The sequence below is a fragment of the Ammospiza caudacuta genome, chromosome 7 (genome assembly GCF_027887145.1).
Source record: "Ammospiza caudacuta isolate bAmmCau1 chromosome 7, bAmmCau1.pri, whole genome shotgun sequence".
Taxonomy (NCBI): Eukaryota; Metazoa; Chordata; class Aves; order Passeriformes; family Passerellidae; genus Ammospiza; species Ammospiza caudacuta.
In genome coordinates, this window is record NC_080599.1 from 21,392,554 (window position 1) to 21,418,590 (window position 26,037).

Here is a 26,037-nt window from a genome sequence, read left to right on the forward strand (position 1 = left end):
GACATTTCCCCATCACAAATCTGGCCTGGGCTAGGAGCTTGTTTAAGTATTATCATATCCAAGTAGATTGGTATTACCTCCTACATTAACCCTAAATATCAGAGATCTAAAAGGTGTTTACAGAGCACAGATCTGTTTCCTAGACAAAACCCCAAAATATTTGTACATTTGAATTTCGTATCCCCTGGATTGTGAAGATAACCCTTCAAACCCAAGCTGGAGTGTAAATTAATATAATGAGGCCTTCCTTAGGCTGCAAGGGCAGCTCAGTTTCTCAAGATGATTTCCAAGCCTTTTCTGCTCAGGGTTGCTTTTGCTAACCAGCAGTGTCACAGAGTTAACAAGACTGTTCAGTTTTTACTGCTGCTATTCAAAAACCCGTGGGAGGCTGCACGACTGATGAGAATATCAATTTTGGGCTGCTGCTTAGGAAAGCCAAGAGCAGAAGCAGAGCTAAGGTACAGCTGTAATGGTATTTCTGAAAATTGCTTAATAATAGAAGGAAATTGGAAAGATGATTTAGATTAGCCTTAAAGGGTTTTTTAAAAAAGAAATTTTAAAGTGTTGTTTCCCACCCAGCAATCTGTCAAAACTGGCCAATTAATGAAAGTGTACTGCTGTTTAGCAGTAAAAAAGCCTATTTATGCCAATCTTTTAAAAACTGATACAAATTGGGTCATCTAGGAAGAAGGAAACGCACTCTAAGAAATGTGAATAACCTTGAAGATGTTTTGAACAGTGACCTAGCTTCCTTCTTCCATTAGGTCACTGGGTGCAGCAGAGCTCAAGGTCATACAGGCCTGACTGGTTTGCATAAACATGGACTTAATGCTTGTGTTTAATGCAATTTTTTTCTTAAAAGACAAGTTTGAATTATAAGGCTTTTTCTGTGTTCACCATTCCCTTCAGTACAAGTGAAAGAGAAACAGCATCCATTGTCTGAGAGCTGATTTGTGGTTCATTTTATCTTGTAAATTTAGTTTTTTCATCTATAAACTGACAAATAAAAAATTTCAGTCTAATAAGTGGCAGCTCTCAGGCTCAGTTCCTAGATACTAAAGTTAAAATAGCAAGTTTTAACAGCTTGAACTGTGAATTGCTGAGTGTCCTTTGTGTGCTTTTTGGAATATTGTTGTTTTTAATAGGAGTGTTGGTAAAGTTCCTCTCCCAGTGGCACCTTGATCAAGGCATAAAGGCTGGGGTGGAGGTGGGACCTTGAACAGGTGCTCTGAAAATGCTTTTTTGATTATTTTATGAGATATCACTCAATTCTGGTTTGTTTTCAAACCTGCTTTCCACTGACCTGAATGGCATCAAGTAAGCCTGATGAGCTTTATCATTTGTGGCAGTAAAATAGAAATTAAAACTAAAATAGTGAGAGCCACCTCTCTGCAGGATTCCTGTGCTCTCCTCTCCTGCCTGGGAAGATGAGCAGGGGTTGGGGAGGTTTTGGCATCTGTTTCTGAGGCAGGGAGAGGTCTGAGCTTGGGGAGGGATGAGCAGAGCTTGTGGGATCAATAGCACTGTGAAACCTGTGCTCTGGCCTGATTACTCACTGGAGCACAGCAAAATACTTCTGCACTAGTCATCAGTTGTATGCTCATTATTCAGGGTTGTGTTTGTTGGGTTTACATCATTTTATGTTGGAATAAATAGAGAAAGCAGAGGGACTTTATGATATTAAAAAGCCTTTATCTACAGAGGATCCTTAGAATAAATAGGAAAATGGGAAGGTTTTGTAGTGTTAGTGTTTCAAGTTGTATTTAGCCTTTCTTTTTTAAATTCAGGATCTTAACCCTGGGGATATAAGGTTTGCAGCATAGATGTGGGGAAGGAGCTGATTTTTCATGTTAAAGAAACTGTAATTTAAATTTTTTTTTTACTAATTAATAAATTTGAGTCCAATAATATAACTACAGAAGAACAACAAGCCAATTTTTAATATTTTTTTCTTCCAGAGGTGCATTAGATGCCTTGGGATTGCTTTGCTCACTCAGTAGGTGCCCAAATGCTGATTGGAGTGGCTTGGCCTGCCATGGCTATCCTAAGAGATAGAAATCCAGCAGGTTGAACCCTTGTTACATCCTCTTTGTTAGAAAATGTTTTCATTTTAGGTCATCATAAATAAATCTATTTGAGTTTTTAGGGGTAAAATGTACTTAAAGAAGGCGCTGTCCTCTAAATCAGACTCATTGTTTATGTGGTAATTCTTGCACTTAGTTAGAAATACAGATGTGCTTTAAAAAGTTGAATTAGACCACAGGGCTTATGTCTGTCAAAGCTGAGGTTGGCTGTAGTTTTGTGCAGAAATTCAAATTCTTGTTTTGAATATGCCTGTATATTCAAGTGTATGCCTGTAATATTCCATCTACTGTTGTCAAAGGGCTGAGCTAAATTTGGCTCAGAGCCTTGGCACGTGTCTTTCTTTCCATGCACACACAGGCACCCTGACAGCAGAAGCGCAGGGACATTCTCTGTGTGCCATGGCAGCATTTCTGCTCAATAAAACACCTTGGTTCTCATTTCCTGCTCGGTGGCAAGCCTGGAACTGCTCCTAGGTGCAGCCTGGCTCTGGAATAAAGCTCAGCTGGGCTCCCCGTGCCTGCTCTGCCCCAGGTGGGGACTCGGTGTAAACTCTGAAATTTTCAGCTAACAAGGTAAAAGGATTGATCTCAGCTGCTCGTTCCAAACGCTATTTCAGCCTGCCACGAGAGGGTGCTCCAATGCCTTCATTTATCCCTTGCTAAAAGGTTTTTCCCACTAAGAAAAGTGGGGTGTGTTATTTAACAATACTGTGTTGCAGTGCTTTAAGTAAGTGTTGGGTTATGAAAGCAGGCAGGACCCACACAGCAAAAGGCAGATGTGGCTGTATTGAGATGTAACAATACATGTTTATTTTGTTTTTGCCATTAAGAGCTGGGCTGTTTCCCTTTTAGTTGTTTTGTTTCTGTTGGGCTTTATCCTAAGTTAACTTCATCTGCCAGCAAGGGAAGTTTCCCAACTTGTTTATGTGCAAGCATGCAGACAGCTTTTGTGCATGGAAGGACATTAAATCTGATACTTTTGCTAGGTAATCTGAGCACTCAAATTAAGAATCACTTCTCTTTGCTTCTGTGCACTTCTCATCTGTAAAATTACAATTATGCTTGCTTGGTTTATGGAGCTGTTTAGACTTAATTTTGGCACAAACAAATCCAGTAAAGCTGTCTGCAGGCTAAATTAAATGTTCAGTCATACACTCTTGTCTCATCCTGTAGGCTTTAGAGAAATGTGTTTGTTGTGGCTCTAGCCTGTATTTCAAAACATTTGTGGCGTGGTAATAGGTCCAAGGGAAGGGTAATGTTTGTATTAATTGTTGGACTTGAAAAGGAATCCCAAAGCACAGCACTTTGCTCAGTGTTATCTCTCAAATATCCATAAAGAGACTGAAGCTCCAGTGAATTAAAACAGAGGGAGAACTGTGGAGTAATGGCTTTGGCTGCCCAGCAGTAGGGAAATGCAAAGGGAATTGCAATAAAGCATTCATGCACTTGGGCTGGTGCCTGGGAAACAGGATCTCTGCAAGGACATCCCAAACCTGCTGTTAAGGGCAGGTAATTACCAAAAAATAAAATCACCTGACACAGCAGTGGGGTTAGCCATTGACTGCTAAGTTGTTACACTAAACTGGGATGCATTTGTGTTTTTCTAAAAGTCATGTATTAATACAAGCCAGTGAAAGGCCATGCTGAAAGAAACACATTAATCAGTCCTAAACCTGCCTCCTACCAAGGAGATATGAAAACCTGTTTAAAATACAACCAAGAGAGACTTCCTATCTTGTATATTGTCATGCAAAAGCAAAGGCATGACTTCTGGCATGCTGTAGATGCCCTTTTATTCTCCCACAAACTCTCCTAACTTGCTACAAAGTTGAGATCTTAGATGCATTTCAGGCCTTGGCATCTGGTTTTTTATTACATCATCCTCCCATCTATTCTTCCTCTCACAGAAAAATACTCTTCATCACACAGTTACCCCTGAGCTGCAGGGAGATGGGCTTGTAATGTTTGAAACCTAATAAAGGCTATTGGGCAAACAACACCTCTGTTCACAGTTAGTAGAGAAGTGGGCTTTAGTACATAGAATTTACTGTTTTCATACACCAAAGTGAAGGCTGCAACTCCAAGGATTGCTCCTGTGCTTTCAGAAATTAGATAGTGGCCCTTGGGAAGTGTCATTCCATGGACAATATGTGTGAAATGAGGGTGCTTGAGGCTTAAGGGGAAACAGAATTGAATGTCCAGGAATTTATGCTGGTGACTAAATAGGAAGAAAGATTCCCTTTCCTCAGAGCATTTAGCATTCTTACTCAGCTGGTGTCTTATTTGGAGCCATATCTATTCTGAAAATGGAACAGTTGATGCACAATGTCTTTCTCTCTGACTGTGTGCTCCTAATTTGTTCCCAAATTCTTTGGCTTTGCTGACAAAAGATGTCAGCTCTAGAACCTGGAATACAGATGTGCAGGAACTGGAGAAAATAATTTCTCCCTATGAGGGTACCATCTCTCTCTCTCCCTCTCTCTCTATATATACATACATACACATATATATAAGATACTAGCATGAGTAAAAATCTCTGCAGTTAGGAAAGCTATTTTCCACAACAGTTAACTATTTAATTTTTTTTTTCTTCACTGGCAGAGCAGTCAGTTTTATCAAAGGAAGACTGTTTTGTCACACAGATAAGTGAGTCATGAGCACACAAGATGGTTTATGCAGCACATCTCTAGCAGGACTATGGATGCAGCACCCTTTCCACAGGCCTTTTTTCCAAGTTTGACTATAGAGGCTTTCTGTTATGCTTTGCCCCATGGCAAGTTTTTTAACCTTTTTTGATGCTTGAACTCAAAGCTGTTTATTTTAATCCTACTTCATTAGTGCGAGTAAGAGTAGGAGTTTTTGTTTAGGCATCATCAATAGTTGGGACAGTAGCTGTTTTCAGAGTCTTTTATGACTTTGATTGAAAGTGTTATTTATTAGTGTGAAGGTTTTGTAATGAAAGCTCTGAGTATTGCACTTTAGGTAGGATCACTGATCAACACCAACTTGAGTCCTGCTCTGGAAGCCATAGCTTCCAGATATTTAGGAAATTACTTTTGCTTTGCTTTAGACCTCCTTCATAGCACAAATTTATCCTACTACTCTGTAGGGCTGTCAAAAGAATAAAATACCAAAACTGCAAGACACTCAATATATATCAAGTGCTACAAAAATATCCTGTGTAGTATCAAGCCATAATATTAGCATGCCCTGACTGAGAATGTTGTGTGGGCTGTGAATTTAATGTGTCTGAGAATAGGCATTTACTGCTGGGTAGAGCCTGGTTAGCAGCAGTGAGAGGAGTCACCCACAAAGCAGGTACAGCCCCAGCAGAAGTCTGGGATTTAATACATTCTCCTGCTCTTCCTTCCTTTCATTGCTCATAAAACATTTCAGCAAAACTTGTGGATCTTACTGTTTAGTTACCTGAGCAGGGGAGATGGTTACCTGCTAGAGGGTTTAGAAATAAATCTTACTAGAATTCGTATCCTCAATGGAAAAACATCATTGCCTCTTGTGACAAATCTAGAAGGCAATGATTCAGATTTAGCAAACCTCATAGTTTGGGATGAAATACTCATGCTGCTGTTTCCTGACTGCCTCTTGACTAAAAGAAAATCAGTGGGTGGCAGGTGAGCCCTCTCAGCTTTGTATGGTAGCCCTCATGCAACTTTAAATCTGAAAAAAAATGTGCCTGCACACCTCATTGCAAGGATGAATGCCTGGTCCTTGCTTCTAGAGACAGCTGCACAGCCAGCACATGTGTCTGCACCATGATCCCACCCCAAAGCTCCAGACAAAAGCAGGAGAGGAATCCCAACAGCTGCAGAAGGTTCAGTTTATGAGTCTTAATTAGGGTTAGGAGGTGGTGGAGGTGTTTCTTTTCATAATTGTCTAGTGATGGTTGGAAGGGCTCCAAATCCCAGTTCAGGTTGTCTGGGCAATGCTGTGTCTTCACAGGGGAGGAGTTCTGAGCCTGTGTTACTGCCACATCCCTCTAAAAATACAGAATGCTTTTATGGACCATAGGGTTTTTCTGTGCCCTACCAGGGTGCTCTTAGTTCTCCTTCCTCTTTTCCCCGCCCAAGTTACACATGTTTTTGCACAGCCTCATTTTTCCACTTGTGTTTTTTCTTTGAGAGGAGGGTACCACCCTTGCAGCTCTTATGACATTGGCAAAACTCCCACAAAAACTGGTTTGAGTCCTCCACACCCAGACCTGGTTATTTTTCCTCATCAGTTTAAAAGAAAAACCTGTATTTTATGTATTTGTCTTAGATTACAGCAGCCACCTTCATGCACTAAAAACAAAGCCAAGACTGTCAGTTTTCTATTTTACCTGTCATCATGTAGGATGCCCTACCCTTGCTTTAGAAACAGAATCATTAGACTCATATATTTTGAGTAACTTAGTTTCAACCCTGCTTCTGCAGCATGTATCTTTTGTATGAAGTCTGTTATAAATAATCTGCCTGTAATATTCACAATACATAGTTTCTAAAAGATTGACTAGGAATTTTCAAAATAAGAGGAGTAGTTTGGGGGTTTTTTGGTTGGTTGGTTGGGTTTTTCCCCCTGTGATAGGGAGGAGTTATAAGTTGATCTAGGAAGTACCTGATCTCAAAGTAAAGTTTTACAGGATATTGCCTACTTGTATCCTGGACATCTGAATAGCAATGTGATAAGGCTGAATGGATGGGAACTTGTCAAAAAAGACCAATATTTGTGCCCAAAGAGTCTAGTTCTGCCAATGAATCTGTTAGTCTGGTTTTGTAGTAATTAGGAACGAAGTTCAGAATCTAGTTCTGCCAATGAATCTGTTGGTCTGGTTTTGTAGTAACTAGGAATGAAGTTCCTACCCTGGTAATCTTTCACTGCATTTTCATGAGACCCAATTCAGATGTGGAAGTTTTACTGAGTTTGACATTGCTGGGAAGAGGAGAACCATCCCAGATTAGTCAGTCCTTCTGAGGGCTGATTCCACTCACTGCATTTGCTCACAACTATTTGATGTTTGCCATTACTCAGTCTCTGGCATCAGAGCACAAGGTGTGACCCTGTGTGTTTAAGTCACTGATCTTTTTAGAGGGAAAAAATCAAAATCTTGCTTTATGCAGGTTCCTGCTGGATGTTCTCCAGGCTGTCATTTTTTGTCTATCAGTCATTGATTTGGGTGCTGTTCAGAGGCTTTCCCTTTTTGGGGCACTATTCATGATGAAAGCATGACCTTGAGGGGTGTTGGTCCCACAGCCTCTGCTGATGCATCGTGCTGGAACTTCAGCATCCTTGCTGGAGGAACTTAGTGTGCTGGGTGCTTCCAGTTTACACCTCTTGGGTCAGTTTATCAGGGACTGATCATACAGGATTTTAAAAAATTTAACATTGTTATGCATGTGTGGTTTGTTTTAGACTTAGACACTTAGCTCCCAAAGCAGCAATAAGTCCATATTTCCTTGCCTCACTATTTTTGACAGTTTTGGCACTTGCTCAGCTCTATAACCTATCCAGGTTACTTCTAAGCAGCAGCAGCTCTGTTATATTGCCTTTTAAGTGCTTAAAGTAGCTTGCAAATAGGGAGAAGACAGTTTCTGGCAGTGATGTAGATGAACAGGAAACATGTCATTAATTCTAAAGACCCTTCAAATAACTTCCAAATATTAATTAGCTCCTGATTCTTCTAAGCAAAGTCCTTCTAAGCTAAAAACCCATTTTAAACCTGAAGCACAGCAGCTTTTAGTCAGGAGTTAATGGGATCTGCCCCTGGATGCTCCATGGCTTGCCAAGGAGCAGCTCCTGGGCTGAGGCATGACTTGGAGTTTGCCTCAAGGGTACTTTTTCCAAAGAAATTTGCAAATTAAGTACCAGTCACAGCAGCTTGGAATTCCAAAAGAGAACTGCCCTGAAGGGCAAGTTTAGTGGCATCTCCAGAAGCTGGAAGTGGCTGACTGGCTTGTAGTAAATAAGGGGTGTCCATAAGGGTGGGGTAGAGAAGCCCTTGGCTGGAAACGGGATCTGCACGGGATGGTAAATGTTCTGCTTTCTAACTACTGTACTGAGGAGAGCTATGGTCATTTAAATATCTTCAAAATACAGCATTGCCATAGGTAACTGCTGTTAATAATAGAAATGAAACTGAAAGGTCTCCCAAGCTGCCAAAAGCTTTGGAGTGGCATTAATTTCCAGTACGTGGACAAAAGACAGAAGACAGGATCCCTTTGCTGTAAGAGGCTGAGTCAGAGTGAGTACAAGTTCCCCATGACTTTTGGTTGCTTTAGTAGCTGATTTAGAGCAGTTTGTACTTTGAGAGGCTCAAGAGAGAATGTTTTGAGAGGAGCTGCCTGTTGTCTTGGGATTTCCAACTTCAAGACAGCACCTGGTGTGCTGGTAGAGCCCAGCAGTGAGCCCTGATCCCCCTTTGTGTGGCTGGGTCCTGCAGGGATACAATACAGCCCTGTGTAATCCAAGCAGTCAGCTGTCTGACAGCCAATACAGGCCAGCAACAACTGGGAATGTTTTTCTGTGGAGTGGGAGGAAGAAGGAATGAGGTGGAACTCTGTCAAATTAGAAAAAAGAAAATATCTCAGTTGAGCAAGAGAAAGGGACCTTTCTTGGCCTTTCAGACCAGAAGATATGGGGATGCTGCAAGTTGGCATAGCCAGACTTTGGTCTCAATTTCAGTTTTAAATGGACATTTCATAAAACAACACTCCCAAATGAAGCAGCTCCCTGGAGGCAGCTGTATGGCACAACTGGCAAAAGTCTTGCCATGGATGTAGCAATGCCCTTCTGGCAGAGCCTTTTATTGGAAAAGCATCTTGCCGTGCCCAGTAAAATCACCCAAACTGCTGTTGTGGATGGATGCAGTTTAGGAACTAAGCACTGCTTTCCAGAGCAAGAGGAAACCAACTGCTGAGTGAGGCACAATGTTACACCTCCCACTGGGAATTTCCAGCCCTTTCCCTCTTCCTTCCTCCCTCAGAATATATATAGTAAATACACTAAATTAAGCCCTGGGGGAGGTGGCTCCCAAAGGCAGGAGCTGTAGCAGAGGCTGAGTGGCCCCAGTTAAAAGTGGCTGACAATACCATGGCCAATGCTGGGAGCATCCCAGTCATACCACCCGGCCTGGCAGCAGGGGAGATGTCTCAGACAGCTATGCTGGTATTGAGTGGGAGGAAAGCTCCTTAAATAGCCACCAGTGGCTCCTGTTCCTCAGTGTGTCAACACTAAGTTGTTGTTTTATTCTCTGAACAGGAAAAAGTAGTCAAGTCATTGTGTGGCAAGCAAGTGATAGAAATGAAATAATGTTTTTTGCTTTTTCTAGCTGCTGGATCTGTTTTAGCACACAGCAGATACTTTCCTAGTCATTTTGCATTTCTACTCAAAAACCTCCAAGGAGCAGATGAAAACCAGAACAGAAGAGGAATAGATTTGGGTAAAATCAGGAGAGTACCATTCTATTGAACCTCATCACTGACTGCTCCAAAAGAACTTATCTAGGTTTTGGGTTTGGAATACCTGCGTTTTGAGGGGGTAAGGCAGCATTGGTACCTTCCCCATCATTGTTAATCTTAGTATGTGGTTAAATTACAGTTCATAATCCATTCTTGAAAAGCCTTACTCTTAATATACCTTACACTGTCTGCTTGTTCTTATTCCAGGTGAATGGCAAGTGTTGTTGTGGTGCCAAATCAATAAAATAGAATTTCATTTAATTAATATTGTCTCACAGCCCATTACAATCCTAGATAATTCCAAACAACTGTTTTCCTCTTTCAAATTTCCCCAGCAACAGGAGGGGATGTTGGCAGTGGTATGGAAAAACAAACCATTAGTATTCAGGTTAGCATTGTAAATTGGCAACAGATCTCAGCTCTTTAGGGGATTTGTCTTTTGACAAATTGTTAGATAAATCTGAAATTGTAACTAGCTCCCTTGTGATGTTTGTTTGTCTGTAGGCCAGATTCTGTCCTTGCTAGCCAAATTGAAGGTTAATCTAAGTATTTTCCATGTAATTTCTGCTTTTTGAAATGGCAGTCATGAACCTAGGAAAGAGATGTGGCCTAATGTGTCTGGGGAATTAAGTTACTCATTTCCACACTGTTGTACTTTGTTTGCTTTTCTTTACTGCTCTGAAAACAAATTAGTAGAAAAAACATCATCTGCAGGATGGTTTTGCTCTCTTGGCATCCAGGGAGAGCCAAGTTTTCCTCCTCCTGGGTTATTTCTCCCTAGAGCAAATGATGCTTTCTTTAACTAGATGACTTCTAGCGTCCTTTGCAAGGTAATTTTTATCTTTTTTTTAAAGTGCTCCTCACCTTAGGAGAGCAATATCTGCTGACTTAACCAGACCATACACTACCAACCACTGCTTGTAGTATATTACTTGTTGGAAGACCTCAATTTTTTTAGTGAATAGGGTCTAGAAATTCAAAAGCTCTCAAACAGGAATAAAGTCTTTTACTCAGCTTTCTAACTTTCCTTAAATTCAACTCTTTGTTGGTTTTTTCTTTTTAATTAAAAGCAGACAAATGAGATGAAGAAGAAAGCAAATGGCAAGTGCTAAACTTGCAGGAGGTTGAAGAAGCAGAAGAGGATTCAGTGTGATCATGTAGAAGGTGGAACCCTGAGGAAAATGGTTCTGCCTTTGCATGTGAGGTATTAAGTTCTGAGCTGCTCCTGTAACAACAGGAATACATTTCTGAGCCTTAATAAGACTTATCATGACAACATTTATAGGCTCCCTTCAGCCTGGAGGAGAGGTGGCTGAGGTAGAATGAGAGAAGGGCTTATAAAAATCATGAGTAGCAGAGAAAGCACCTGCAGGTACTGATCATTTGGGATTTGCCTTGTAGAGACTGAGCATCAGCAAATGAAATTAGGAGATGTACGGAACAGTCAGAGCCTGTTCTTTGTTCTGCAAGGTGCTGTGAGCTCTTGATACTGTGGCAGCAGGATTTTGTTTATGTGTGAGGTTAGCTTGCAATACTTCAGACAGCAACTGGACAAAATAAGGCCTGTCAGGAAGTTTAACTGCAACAACACAAGCTCTGGCTCCAAAACACCTCGAGTGCAACATGTTGGAGGCTTGGAAAGTATTCTGGAATTATATGATTACCCTTTTGCCAGGCAGGATGCTGGGCTGTAAGTGACCCAGGACTGTGGTTGTTGTGTGCCTGAAGAATCCTAGTTGTCAGCTGGCTGACTTGCTTTTGACATATTTAAGTGTTCTGCTAAAAATGAGTGTTCTGCTATCATACTTCCGTTAAATGTTCTGTAGTTTTGATGTTAACAGTCAAAAAGTGCTCTACTCCCTAAAAGATAATCCAGAACTTGTAAAGCATCTTTAGTAGCAGACAGATAAAATGTGTATCTTAACTGCATAAACTCCATCAAGTTTAATACATTGGCTAGTCTTACCTCTCTTGAAATAATTAAAAAATTATTGTTTCTTCTATTATTCTGTCTTAAAATATTTGATCTACTGAATAATATCCATTACAAACATACTAAATTATATAAACATTTTCAACCCAGCTCCACTTTACTTATGCACAATTTTGTCTATTCACCTGCTGTTATCTTTCTTTGTAATAAAATTGATTTCATTTCTACATCAGCAAGTCAAACCTTTTGTAGTTTTAAGTGCTTTTAGGGGTGCTGAACCTGCTGAGTCTTACATTGGCTTCCCTTCCTTCAAAGCTGTATTAATTCTTCCATAACCCAGGAAGGATTTTCCAAAGACATTATTTCAGGGAGTACATTCTTGACTTCATACTGAATTCAGATACTGCAGTTAGATTTGGAAAAGCAAATGCAGTGACACAGCCTGAAACTGCAAAGCTGTGGCAGCACTGGGCTCAGAATTCTCCCTCTGGAGAGGCTGGGTTTGGAATTCTCCCTCTGGAGAGGCTGGAGCTCGTGTTACCCTGCTCCCTGAGCAGCTGCTGGGCTGGTGCTGGTGAATGGAGCCCCTTGTCTGCTCGCTGGAGCCAATGACAAGTGTCTGGCTTTCACCGAGGGGAAGCGGTTCCGCAGCCGGAGCTAAGTTTAGTGCCATGGATTTGTTCATCTGACTTCACATTCCCGCTGCCCCCCCTGCAAGGAAATCAGGCCAGAGGGCTGAGGAGGAGCAGGACAACTAAACCTGCCTCAGCCAGGGCTCAGCTGGATGTCAGGGGATTTCCAGCTTAGGAGTTTTCCCTGGTTCTGAAGTTCACAACACGACATGCAATTTTTGGGCAAGTATTCACGCTAAAGCTCAGCTTTTCTTGGAGGAAAGGAAACACTTGGTTGTTTTCTAAGACAAATGTATTTCAAAGGAGGCAAGATCACAAGGGTATTTTAGTCAAATGAAGTAAATATTCTAAAAAGGATCCCCCTTCTTTGTTCAACAGAAGAAAATGGCTGTGGACAATGGTTTGAACAGCATATTGGTTGCTGACAAATGAGGTTGAGAGTTTTGTGATTTATTTTTAGCTGGAGAATTTTTTTTTAAAACAGAAGTACTGTGTAGCCTTGGCAGTTGCTGCATATTCGGTGTGGGTGGATGGAACTGAGAGATCACATCTGTGCTAAACAAGCGTTTTGGGATTCCATTAAAAAATTAAACTCATGTACTGGAAACTGAAGCTGTACCAGCTCATCTGGGGAGCTCTGCCCTCCGAATATCCTACACAAGGTAAGCACTGCTGCCTGCCCAAGGCACTTGCAAAAATACTTGGCCTCAAGATATGACATCAACTCGGATTTGGGCTATTAGAGACATTTTCTTTCTCTCCTGACATTACAGGTCAATGAGTTAATCTCTATCCTTTCCTTCCAAGTTTTCCTTCTAACTAAAAAGGCTAAAAATAAATTTCAAAAAGGCAGCTGAGAAACAGTTTAATGTGGTTGTTGATCCAAGTGCTGAGTCTAAGGAGAGTACCTAATACTGTAAGGTATCTAATAAGATGTAATTATGTCACTGGGAAAGCAGCTTGGACATTTATATCATGTTAGCTCAAAGGTCTGATCAGTTAGTGCTTTACAGCTGCAAAATAAACCTCTCTCCAGCTAGACTTTGTGAGTGTGGGTATTTCTGGTTTATTCAGAGATCAGCTGAGCTGTGATTTCTCAAGCAGCCTTTTTGCAGAAGAGCTCTTACTGCAAGTGTTTGTGTTGCACTGTGTGTAAATAAGTACCCAAGTGATTTGCTTAGAAGTAGATAATATCTGGCTTTGATGTGGCCAGTAGTAGCAACTCCCCAGGAATTCTGTTGCAGTGAAGTGTAATCCCCATTAAGCAACTTCTCTCCCAAGGTACTGATTTAAAATAGTGCTAAATGACTTGCTGTAAGCTGGCGTGTGTTTGGCCATCCCACCTTTCCTGGAGCAGGACTGGGTGACCTAATCCTCCTCACCCTTCACACTGGAGAGGTTTACTGGAACTTGCCAGGACAGAGGAAGAATGTCAGACACTTTTGATCTACAGTTTCCCAGTTAGGTTTGAAACCTGTGTCCCTTCATAGCACTCCTTTCCCTAACTCTGACATTGTGGCAGTAGTTGCTGTCTGCTGTGGGCAGCATTCAGAGGAAGAGACTGGAGCTTCAGTACTCAATGGAAGGAGGTATGTGGTACAGAGCATTTACACTTGCTGCTCTCTGCTTGTTTCTAGACTCTTGCAGTTGCAAAGCTGACTGCCTCTATAGGAGCTGAGCAAATCCTTGGGAATTAAAGGAGCAAACACTAGGATACAATATTCACAATTTTGCAAAAGGGTTACATTTGTAGTTTTTTGTTCTAAGAACCTCTTTGTATTTAATTTTAATTACATTAAAATCTCTCTTCAGGAAAGGAAAAGGTTTTTTCCTTATCTGCTGTGCTGTTGGGTTTTGGTTCCTCATCCAGAGACCCATGTAAAGAAGTCAGACTTGAACTGTGTCTGGTCTGGTGCTTCTGACCATTCCCAGTACCTGTGCCAAGATACAGCTGTTCTACCTTCTAACAGCTGCTAGCTCCAGCTCTCTTGTGCTCACATGGGAACCTCACCCTAAAGTGCTTTGTAAATGTTTCTAAACCCCTGCATCATTTTGCTGGCTGCAGTTACCAGAATTGCTTTTCTGACAGAGTTCTGTGAAGATCTTAGAGGTGATGAGAGCCAGACTATTTGGTTAATAGTATTGTACTGAACATGATCTATACTTCATCTACTTCAAAATTCTCTCTTAAAACAGCAGAGCTACCAAATGCTGCTGTGGATGGTTCAGTCACAGCCTATACTTTGATCTATGAAGAAATTGATGCATCTTGGTTTCAAGGAATGAAGATTTTCAAATGAAGGCTTGGGAGTTTAAGCTTGATTTATTTCCTACTGGATTCTGCACCAAAAAGCTACTTCACCAGAAATTAGTTGGGGAAGAAATAGGGAAGCACTGCATTGTGTTGATAATGGGAGAAATGTGTCACTGACATCTAAGCAAAGAAATTGGCTGAGGGACACCTCTGATTGCATTAATAACCAGGGAAACAGAAGACATGCAGTTTTTCTAAAATCTTAACACAGCTAACCCCTTGTAATGTTCAGGTAGACAAACAATGTTTTGAATTCTTCATACATTGGTGGAACTAAATCAATTGAGATCAATATCTCTCTCTCTCCTTTTACCAATTAGATTCACTAACACCAAATCCCAAAACCTTGTCTTCCCTTGGATTTCTGTATTAAGCTAGCCAAGAAGCCCCTCTCCTAGGCAAAGACCTAGACACACTTTAAACCACTTTAACCCCTGTTTCATATCAGCACTTCATCATGTTGCAAAATTAATCTGTTTGCAAGGGATGAATCATATAGAGATCTCTTTCTCCATGTATTTCTCACCTGAAAACAAAGATCCCTTTTATCTATGTCAGATATATTTTGATAATTGAAGCATGACAGTGCTGCCAGCTTGAACTATTTCTTTTTATATGATGTGAGCTGTTCATGATGCAATTTTGTCACTGACTCTGAAATCTCCTCCCTTTCTGTCTCTCCCAGCCTGGTGCCATAAATAGAAACCTACTCCTTGCCCATGCCGAGTTCCTGGCTTGGAGCTGTATTTCTTGGCTTTCCTCAGTGGGTTGTTTACAATACTTCAACCTTGCCCCACTCTGTGGGAGGCCCCAGGACTAACTATGGGTCTGTGCTTGGCTCTAGCAAACCACATTATTAAGAGTCTGGTTGCTTGCAGGAGAGGAACACCTAGGAATGGCATTTAGGTAGTGCCTGCATTTCACCAAGGCCATATGTGAGCTGTCTGACCCCTTCTAACCAGTGTTTTGCCTGGCCACAGGGATGTCAGCAGAAAATCTAGGTGGTCCATTTAGGTGAAGGCTGCAGTCTGTTCCAGGCTAAAGGAAGTTCATAGGTCTGCTTCAATACTACCACATTATTAGACAGCAGAAAGTTGGCCTGTTCAGCACTGGTTGCTTTTCAGTGTGTAACTTGTCTTGAGTATTTTTGGTTAGCAGGAAGCACTGTTCAGAAACAAAGCTGCTGTAGAACTTGATACTGTTCCAATCATGTCAGCAAAATAGGAAACCCACTTGCTGCTGTGTTATCAGTTTTGTTTCCTTGTATTCATTAAGGCAGAAATCCTCCCACTACGAAGCCAGTTAAAGATCTGAAGGTCCAGTGGTGTAATGTTTTGTATGTGATGTATGTTTTGAAGGTGCAGTGGAAAATACCAATTATACCAGCACTTATTAAGTACTTGATGGTCTACTTTCCATGAGTTGATGACCAATGCCTGTTCTTTGCTGGTCTTATAAGTAAGAAAATAAAATGAGTCTGTCTATAAAACTGCATCCTACATAATTTATTGGTGTTTAGTTCAAGGACTCAAGAGGAAAATAAAATATGTGGCATGTTCAGGGATCTTGGTGGCTTTGTGTTTGAGTTGTCCCTACGTGAAAAAATACACACAAGTCTACACCCTGTGGGTTTTGTTGTATAATATATCAGATTAAGGCTGTATGCAATTACCAGTATTTGCCCCGTAAGCCTCCTTGTCTCTTTCCTTCCATTGACAAACCAGTCACTTAGGCCTATGGCAAACAACACCAAATCAATTTCAGGGCTGTATTTTCATTACCACATTCTTTTCTTTGATTAAGAGATGTTGAAATTCAGAGTATAGCAAGTTTTCTAGAAGCTCCCTGAACTATACATTACCAAGTAGCATAGTCAGCAAGATTTCCTTTTATTCAACTTTTCCCCACTGCTGGAAGAACTAGAAAAATGCTTCTAAATGGATGACTTAAGTTGTACAGGAAGGGTAGCCACTCTCAGGAAACAGCTTTGAAGGGCACCACAGGGAATAGGGTAAAGAGCTGGGAAGAGCTGCTGTGCCTGAAAGGTGGATTCTTCCACTGAGGAAGTTGAGTGTGCCAGAATTAAGATTTTATGTCATGCACTTACTGTGAAGAGCACAGGAACAGGATGCAGATGTGGTAGATGCAGGTGTCAAAGTGATGGCCTGTTGTGTAAAATATCTATCTAGGAAAATCAGTTTTAAGAGAGAGACTGGCCATCTAGAAGGCAGAAAGATGCTTGGTTTTATTCTGGCTGGGTGCTTTTGACAGGACCTTATGAACTGCTGTGTACTCTGTGTCCTTTCCACTGGAGAGCACCTTCAGGAGGGTGCCTGGAAAGAGTGTAGGCACAAAATTACTCTGCTGCAGGAGACTTACAGGCAAAATGTTTCTCACCAATAGTGCCACTGCTGCCAACTACATGGTTCCCATCAGGAGCTCTTAGCACACCAGCCAGCCATTAGGCTGTGGCTACAGACTCTTCTGACAGAGGCTAAAATTGATGGGGTAAGTAGGGATATGTGCAAAATACATTATTAATCCAATTTAACTTCCTGCTAATCCTTCTTTGTTTGAAACACCAATTACTCATCCCTTGTACTTTAACTAAGAAGTAAATGTGTTATTTTAGCTAAGGTTAGTAACTGTTACAGCTGAGGCTAATCTAGCCACAAATCCATACATAGCTTGCCCTTTCCTGGTACCATTTTAGGTAAGGGTGATTGTCACAAAGCTTGTCCTTGTCTTTCTGAAGCTGTGCTGGCTTTCTCCACAAATTCTGATTATTCTTTGTGTATCAACAGATATGCTAAGCTTAGTACAAATGCCAGTGTAATTCAGAGTACTTGGAGCAAATGCAAACTGAGAAAACAATAAACTGCAAGAAGCAAAACAAAGAAGAAAAGAGAGAAAGCCTAGGAGCTCTCAAGTAAAGGTGTCTCGACGTCTGGCCACTGGGTAGCATGCTGCAGGATTCACTGAGCTTGGTTTTGGAAGAGGAAGAAAAGAGATCACCCCCTTGTCAGAACTTAAGGAACAACAATATTCAGGTGTCCTAAGCTAATTCTTTGCCTAGTTAGTTTTCCACAAATGTTGGTTGTTGGTTGCAGGGGAAATAACTCTTGTCAGAAGCAATATGGGAAAGGCAACTCCTCATCATCACAGCATCTCCACAGTTCTATATACACTTTTTCTACATTCACAACCTTACAAAACACAGATATTTGGAATAAGCCTGCTTGCTTACCTTTAGTCTGGTTTGAGTCATCATGACACAGTGCAGCTGCCCCATCACAGAAGGTGAAGTTCACAGATCATGGAAGTGCTGCTTTCTTACCTCACTGGACTACAGCAGCTCCTCTCCCCCTACCAAAGCCTAAACCACAGACTTCCCTTTCCCTGCTCCCTTTTATACCCCTCTGCAGGCCCACCACCCTCCCAGGTGTGAGAATGCCCTGGTGAGTGCTGGTTTGTTAACCCTTCCATGACCAGGAAGGAACCTGTCCTGCCACAAGGCAGCTCTACTAGAAAACCAGGGCTTTTAAAGAATTCATCAACCAATCTGGGGGGTTTGAGAGGTAATTTGATGGAAACTGTCCCAAATGTAATTAAATCAGCAAATGTGCAGCTCAGACTGAGTGTACTGTGCTGGCCTTGCTTTCTGTGTCTTTCTGAGTTCTTGACACGTCCAAGAGTGTTCATGTGCTCAGTGTTTGTACCTCTCCAAGATGTGGGTTTTCACCAACATCATTTGCTGTTGATTCCTGTAAGTAGAGCTCCAGCAGTGGTATGTGGAGTGGAAAAGTGAATCAATCTGGGCGGTCCCCTTAATGGGTGATCTGTTTTGTAATTTGTGCGAAGGAATTTCTCCAAGGAAACTGTTTGCTTTCTTCCCAAACACTTTGTTACCTAACTCATAGTGGAACAAAACTCTGTCTCTCCAGCTCATCTCAAAGTTGTTTCAACTTGCAGTCCAGTCCCCACATCCTCTGTGTGTTGAGCAGTCCTGGAAAGCTCCACCCTCCCATCCAGTTAATAACCAGTTAGCCCAGGGTCTGATTTTCCAGTCTCTGCTCTGCCTGCCTGGAAACACTTCCTTTCCCTTGGCCCCCGGCCTTGCTGGCAGTGACTGCTGTGTGTGGAGCCCTTGTGCTCAGCCCAGCACTGGTGGTGCCAAGCAGCCTCTTTGCTCTCTGGGCAGCACAGAAAATGAGTGTGGGGACAGTCCTGTTCCAGTCCAGCAGCTATGGGAAGGAGGGCAGGCTGCTCTGCTGCCTCAGCGAGGGCACCTCTGAACCCACTGTGAGCTTCACAGGTAGGATGCTCGGGGTGGAATCCTGTCCTGTCCCTTTCCTGTGTTTGTCCAAGTGCTTCAGTGAGGATGAGGTCCTTTCAAGTTTGTCTTGTAGTATGAGGCCAGCCACAGGCAGGTGTGAGATTGCCAGCTTTTATTGGGATTTTAGGATTAGTGAAATGCTTCTTTTCTATGAGCAGTTACACAGTATTTCAGAAATAGAGACCACTTCAGCACCTAATGTGACTCTGAAATTTAAAATTTAGCATATTCTGCCTCCTGCTCTGAGACCAAAGAGATTAGTAATTATAGTGTTTGAGACCAAAGAGATTGGTAACTGGAGTGTTTGCAGCAAAGGTGGGGGACAAAGCCCCCCCTCACATGGTGGCTGGATAGGAAAGCTTTCATATCCGGAGAGAGGCAAATTGTATTGTGGGAATAAAGGAAAGGAAGGAGATGGATGAAGCATAACCTCCTTGTGTGACTGTGTATTACTTGCTCACTAGGTGATGATGTAAGTTTTCCATTGCATGGGAAATGAAGGTGATAATATAAGATTTATGGTTAGCCTTGAAAAGGAGCTGATATAAAATGGAATTTCCCAGCTCATTTCCTGACTTTTGGTGCGGACTGAGCTCACAAACTGTTTGGCTGGAGGGGCAGCATTGGTGGCATGCTTTGGTTATCTCTGTGGTGATCATATTTCTGTCTGTGATGGATGGTGTAGATACCTCACTGTATGGAACAGCGTGGGCTGGTATGGAATTATAACCTGCAAGAAATACTTTTGTAACCTGGTAAAAACCCCTTTAGGTGTTGGGTAAGCTTTACAGTTATTTAGGCATTCAGGTCACTTTAACAAGTGAAGGAAGTTAGTGAGACATGAACTCTTAAAAGCATTTGATTTTTAGGTAATAAGATTTTTAGGTAAGCACTGTAGCTAAGTGATTGAAGCTTCTCATCAAACATTAACTTATGGCTTTTTTGTACATCAAGTGGGTGTTAAGAACTTGTGCCAGCCTCCCAGGCATTCCCAAGAAAGGGCTAAGAGTCCCACATCTGCTTTGACTCCCCTCTGCCAGTCCAGCACAGCCCCACACGTTTCCATGTGGGCAGAACTCCTAGTACTGAGCAGGTGGCATTTCTGCTGGCTTCACCTTGCAGAGGGCTCAGCTGGGCACAGGGCTTGCTGCAGCACCTCTGGGGCTGGGCTGGCCCTGGGCTGCTCCAGGCTATCCATGGCTGCATGGATGAGCACTTAACTTTGGGCTTGGCTGCTCAATGTGTGAGCTTTTCTGGCTGGAGAAGGAAACTTAAAGGATGCTTTGACTTAGAATAAATGCTATATTTTTGTTTAAAGCCTTTCACTGGTTGGCAGATACATAATTGAAAGTAAGAAGGTAATTAACACCATTAAAGGATTTTTGAGCTGAAAAGTTGGGATTTTTTTGGAAGTTACCTACTTTTGTGTTTGCTCTCTAGCAGAGATGTGTAAGTCAGGGTTCTCATACAGCACATTTGACTTTGCTTAAAGCACTGAAACACTCATAACACAACTCACTGTGGAGCATAAAGAATGTATTATTAAATTAAATAGTATTTTTACTCCATAAAGAGAGCTGGATTTAGGAACTGGTGTTCTTTCATGGAGCTGAGTATGCACACATCCAGCCCCAAGAAAATACAGTGGGATGTTGGCAGCCATGCTGTAATGTAGGTGGCTGAGCACTGGGATTTCTTATTTTCCATGATAGCTTCCAGCCTGATGGGTTAACATCTTGTAAAACTAATTGCAGTTGAAAGTTAGGAATAAGAAGTGTGTGTAAATATTGCATCTGCAGGCAGTGCAATCAAGGAACTGACATTTTGGTGCCTTAGTCTGTAGGCTCTTCTTTTTGTGCTAGGAGAACCTTGACAGAAGGCTACTTTTAGGTTATTAAGGAATTGCAAGGTGAGCAGGTTATGCAAGAAATAGAACTCTGAATAATTACCAGAAATGCAGTCAAAAGCCACTTAGCTAAGTTTAAAATGGAAACAGAGCAAACCTCAACCACTTACTTTCTCATATACTTACAGTACAGTTAAAAAATTACATTTTAGGCTGGAAACCCCCCATAGTCCTCATTTTCCAGGCTTGAGCTCTGGCCTGTGACACAGATGTGGCACATTACTGTGCCTGATACATGGCACAGGCTTGTTCCTGTTTTGTGTCTCACTGACTTCCCAGTTTTCCTGTCCTGTGCTGCATTTGAGCTCTTTGTTCCTTTTTCAAGTGCCTTACAGAGCAGCTCTTGCTCATGAGTGTACATCTCAGGGGCCTGTGGAGAAGGGGGTAAGTGTAGCCATACACACATTCTCTGGCAGTGTCTGCTTAAAAACTTCCCAAGCCTGACTTCTCAGCCATCAGAAATGGGCCAAACCAATGTCTGTTAGACAAAGAAAGCCTCTGATTTTTTTAGAGAGAACTTTTTATGTTTAGTGCATTTAATGAAATCTCTTTGCAGTATACATTTCTCTAAGTAAGTTCAACTAGAGAATTCAGAAGTAGATATTGGGACAGGGACTTAAAACTTTGCTGTCAGAGAAAAAATATATAACTTTAATAAGTATATACCTTTACACCTCCATATGTTGTTGTTCCCTTGAGCAACCCTCATGTATGAAACCACATAATTACTCTTTTTCTTTCTTAATATTGACATTTATTCTACTACATGTTCCTGGAAAACCTTCCCATGACTTAAAAAGCCAGTGATGGTCTTGACATAGCACTAGCATGAAGTGTTCTCAGTTTTGCTTCTTACTACAGTTCTTCCTAAACCCCTGTGGATTTAGATTAGTTTTAATAATCACAAGAACTGTAGGGACTTCTTTCTTTTGTTTCTAAAACATGGCTGATTCCTCCCCCCACTCCCTTGTAGTGACAAGTTGCATCAGTTGTCCATTGAAACAGCAAAACAAAATGCTGCTGCTAAATACCCAGCATCACCTATACTGCCTTCTGTCCCTGCTCCTGTCAGTTTTCCACCTCTGTTTGCACAGTCTCGAAATGTATTACAAATCACTGGCATTCCTGTTAATACTGAACCAGTTACTCTCCCAGCTTACACATCTCATTTGTGCCATAATTCACTCTTACTTGTATTTGTAATGTTGGTTTCAGATCCAGGCTGTGTCCACCACAGAAACAATAACATTTTGTGATTGAAAGGTTTTCTTCACTCCTTCATGTAATTTTAAAAAGTGCTTTTAGTCGTGCACCTACAGGTGTAGATATATAATAAATATTAAATAGAAATTTTATATACATAGCTTGCTATTTGGCTTATAGCAGTTAAATCACCTTCTCCAGGAGTTGGACTGGATGATCCTTGTGGCCACCTTCCAGCTCAGGAAGGGAAATGATTAGAGCTGTACACAAAGTGATTCCCTGCCCTGTCCTGTCCTTTCCTTTCCCCAGAGGCCCTGCACCGCCCCTACGGCTGCGACGTCGAGCCCCAGGCACTGAACGAAGCCATCAGGTGGAGCTCCAAGGAGAACCTGCTTGGAGCCACTGAGAGTGACCCCAATCTCTTTGTTGCACTTTACGATTTTGTAGCAAGTGGTGACAACACACTCAGCATCACCAAAGGTAACACTGGGAGTGCAGAGCACCTGTGGGCTTGAAAACTTAGCAACAGAGATCAGGAAATGGAATCCCTGCCTGGACAGGAATGGGAATAGTGCACTTAGAGACTGGGAATAGTGCACTTAGAGAATGGGAATAGTGCACTTAAGAGAAGGTGATTCCCTACGGCAGTGGTGGGAAGCAGACAGCCCGTCCCTCATGGTGCTGGAGGGACACCTGCTGGGCATTTCTGCTGGGACAGGCACAGTCCAGCCCTCTCCTGTGCCAGCTCCCCACATCACTGGCCCTGTGAGGAACCTGCTGTAGGAAGGGCAGAGAGAAATGGGTATGTCACAAATGCAGTAACAGAACTCTGCAATTTCAGCTGGGGGCAGAATCAAGAATTAAGCTTGCACAGACACTTTCTGATTCTGGTCAGTACATTTGTCAGAACTGTTAAATCGTATGGCATTTAAAGCTTCAAGAAAACAAACCTGAGCCCTCCAAGAAAATAAAGTCTTCCTATTCTAATAAGCTGGATATGAGAAGCTTTTTGAGTTTAACTCACAGCACTACATCAGTGAACAGTATCCTAGGTATTCTGTCTGAGCCTTTGCTTCATAAATACCTTGTATGTAGCAGTTTATTTAGAAGATGATTTCTTTTGTTAAGCTACAAACCCAGGCTCAACTTATGCTGAGTTTCTCCCTCAAGAAGACCCAGGAGCTTGCACTGTGCTTATTTTGGTTTTTCCTTTCTGGGCCCAGGTGAGAAGTTGCGAGTCCTGGGTTACAACCAGAATGGTGAATGGAGTGAGGTACGTTCAAAGAACGGGCAGGGCTGGGTTCCAAGCAACTACATCACGCCAGTGAACAGCCTGGAGAAGCACTCGTGGTACCACGGGCCTGTGTCCCGCAGCGCCGCCGAGTACCTGCTCAGCAGCCTCATCAATGGCAGCTTCCTGGTGCGGGAGAGCGAGAGCAGCCCGGGCCAGCTGTCCATCTCGCTCAGGTACGAGGGACGTGTGTACCACTACAGGATCAACACCACCTCAGATGGCAAGGTGAGCACCTCTGGCAGTGCTGTGGGGAGAGGAGATGGAGATAGCATCTTGCAGAACCTCAAGTTGGAGATCCAGGATTAATATAAAAGAACACGTGTGCCAAGGGTTTGGTGGTGACTCCCCAAAAAGCACTTTGGAAGAAGTGCAGACAGTTCTTGTCTGGGCTGAAAGTAGCTGGGTAGCAAGGCAGCTGTGGTTGGAGGTGGGGATAGCCTTCCACTGATCCTCTTAGAAGCAGCAAAGCTTTGGTAAATGTCCTGGTTTAGGGCAAATTTGGGAGAAAACCTCCAAAGGGCGCCCCTTCAGAAAGTAAACCCACACGGCCTCTCCCCACAATCGGTTCAGGAAGGATTCCTCAGAGAGAAGGGGAAAGAAAGAACCTGTTTATTTAACAGGCACAGCACCCCCAGCACACAAAAGGAACAATACCGGATGACAAAACTCTTTCACTGTTCTGAAAGATGACAAATTCAGAAAGTCTCTCTTGGGGGTGGTCGCTCTGTTATCAGTCCCTCTGGGTAGCTGCTGCAGCCACAAAGGTGCAAACTCTCAGTGTTCCCAGGTCCCAGTCCAGAGCAGGTTTGAGTAGGTCCAAAAAAAGGAAAGGAGAAACAGTCCAGGAAAAATTTGGACTGTTTAGCTAAACTAACTAATGAGCAGGAAGCAAAAAGCAAGAGCAAAGCAGGAGCAAGAGCAAAGCGAAAAGCCAAGCAAAAAGCCAAAGCAGCATCATGTACTGCCCCGTCTGTGGGTCCCGCCAGCTGTGGGGGAGTGGCTGATAGCAAAACCAAAACAAAACTTTCACTCTTCACAGCCAGTCTTGAAGGCACAGAACATAATATCCAGCATAAACAGAACACATGAATGGGGATACAAGCATCAGAACATCACTCTAGGACAGTAAGTCAGGATTTTTAACCAAAATGAAGTAGTGGCATGTTCTGTTGAGATACCTAAGAATTCCAGCTTCTAGTCCTGTAAAGCATGAGGCAGGAGACATTTTGTCACAAGAACTAACACAGATCTTAAGTGATGGCTTACATGTAGTTGCCTTCTGCAGGTAAAAATCCCATAGATTAATAGTTATTTGCCCAACAGGAAGAGAACAAATATTTTAAAGTCCTGGTTTTCTGATTAAAAAAAAAATAGAATGTTTGTACCTGTTTTCCAACGTTACTGAAAACTTGCAGCTGCCTTCATTTAAGCAGGTTCCTGTTTCTTGCTTTGCAGGTCTATGTGACAGCAGAAAGCCGTTTCAGCACGCTGGCAGAGCTGGTGCACCATCACTCCACGGTGGCAGATGGCCTGGTGACAACCCTGCATTACCCAGCCCCCAAGTGCAATAAGCCCACGGTGTACGGGGTGTCCCCCATCCATGACAAGTGGGAGATGGAGCGCACCGACATCACCATGAAGCACAAGCTCGGGGGAGGGCAGTATGGAGAGGTCTACGTGGGGGTCTGGAAGAAATACAATCTCACAGTGGCTGTGAAAACGTTAAAGGTGAGTTCTCACATTCTGGGCACTGCTCATTTGGTCACTGTTTATGACATGAGTAAGGAAATTGGAATGTTCTCAACTACACCTCGTGATATGAACATCAGAGAGTGCAGTGTGCTGCTCTGCATAAAATCCCTGCTTGGGAGTAGCTTTGCAAATCAAAGTGACCCCATCAAATTTGCACCAGTGCACATGGCTTAGAAACAAATTGGAATTTTGGCCCAGCAGGAGCTACATGGCCAAGTCAGACCAATAGAAATTGTTACAAACCCAACTTCCCTTCCTCCAGAGTAGCTGTGGAGGCTTTAAGAAATCAAAGATGTAGAAAATAGCTTCTATAAGCTGTCCTCCACTCCTGAAAAGATTCAGCCTCTCCATTTGTCTTCCTTTTCAAAACCTTTGTTTCAACATTAACAACTGCAATTCTAAGTGGCCCATGAGTAAGTTAATTTTTATAGCTATACAGGGGAACAAAGTCAGTGATCCTGAGTCTTCCTCTCACCAACCACAACACCAAATGAGCAAGCCTGGCCCTGCCAGGGTAATGCAGATGGGTCTGCAGGACAGCCAGGCAGCTGTTCAGGGCTGGTACAGTTTGCTTTGGTAAAAGCCAAAACAACAGAATGGAGACAAAGATGCCATTATTTATATTTAACCAGACCTTGGTCATGAAGGTAAATGTTCCCTTCTTTTGCCTCTCTGTCTATCTAGGAAGATACCATGGAGGTGGAAGAGTTCTTGAAGGAAGCTGCTGTGATGAAGGAGATCAAGCACCCAAATCTAGTGCAGTTGTTAGGTGAGTGAAATGCCTTGCTCTTTGTGTTCTTACTTAGTCTTCATTTTGGCAGAAACTTGCCTGGTTTAAATGCAGTGGCAGCTTTTCTGTATTTATATAACTTTATGAATCAGGTCAGGTTATGGGGTGGTATTTTTGACAGCTTTATGTAATACTGGAGCTAAGAGACACTAATTTTAAATAAAACATCAAAGACAGTCACTTACATTAGTAGACAACTTTGCTGTTGAGGCACAACTGTTACATAAAAGTTTGTAATATCAGCCTCCTGCTGCTTTGTGTCCTTGGCCTTAACATGCTCCAGGGTTCAGTGATCAGGTTCAGATTCCTTCTCTGCTCTGTTAAATCAGATTTACAGAA

General features: G+C 42.4%; 1 protein-coding gene across 2 annotated transcripts in view; it reads left to right on the forward strand.

Moving 5' to 3' along the window:
• Nucleotides 1-26,037, forward strand: part of ABL2 (ABL proto-oncogene 2, non-receptor tyrosine kinase) — a 45,017-nt gene that overhangs the window by 7,356 nt on the left and 11,624 nt on the right. The window contains exons 1-5 of one of the 2 annotated variants that reach the window (XM_058809087.1): nt 18,510-18,732; nt 22,172-22,342; nt 23,086-23,381; nt 24,612-24,884; nt 25,593-25,677. In XM_058809087.1, the coding sequence (XP_058665070.1) occupies nt 18,627-18,732; nt 22,172-22,342; nt 23,086-23,381; nt 24,612-24,884; nt 25,593-25,677 (931 nt within the window). In that variant the 5' untranslated portion in view covers nt 18,510-18,626. Of the gene's footprint in view, nt 1-18,509; nt 18,733-22,171; nt 22,343-23,085; nt 23,382-24,611; nt 24,885-25,592; nt 25,678-26,037 lie in introns of those variants that run through there. The other variant, XM_058809088.1, reaches the window with a different exon arrangement.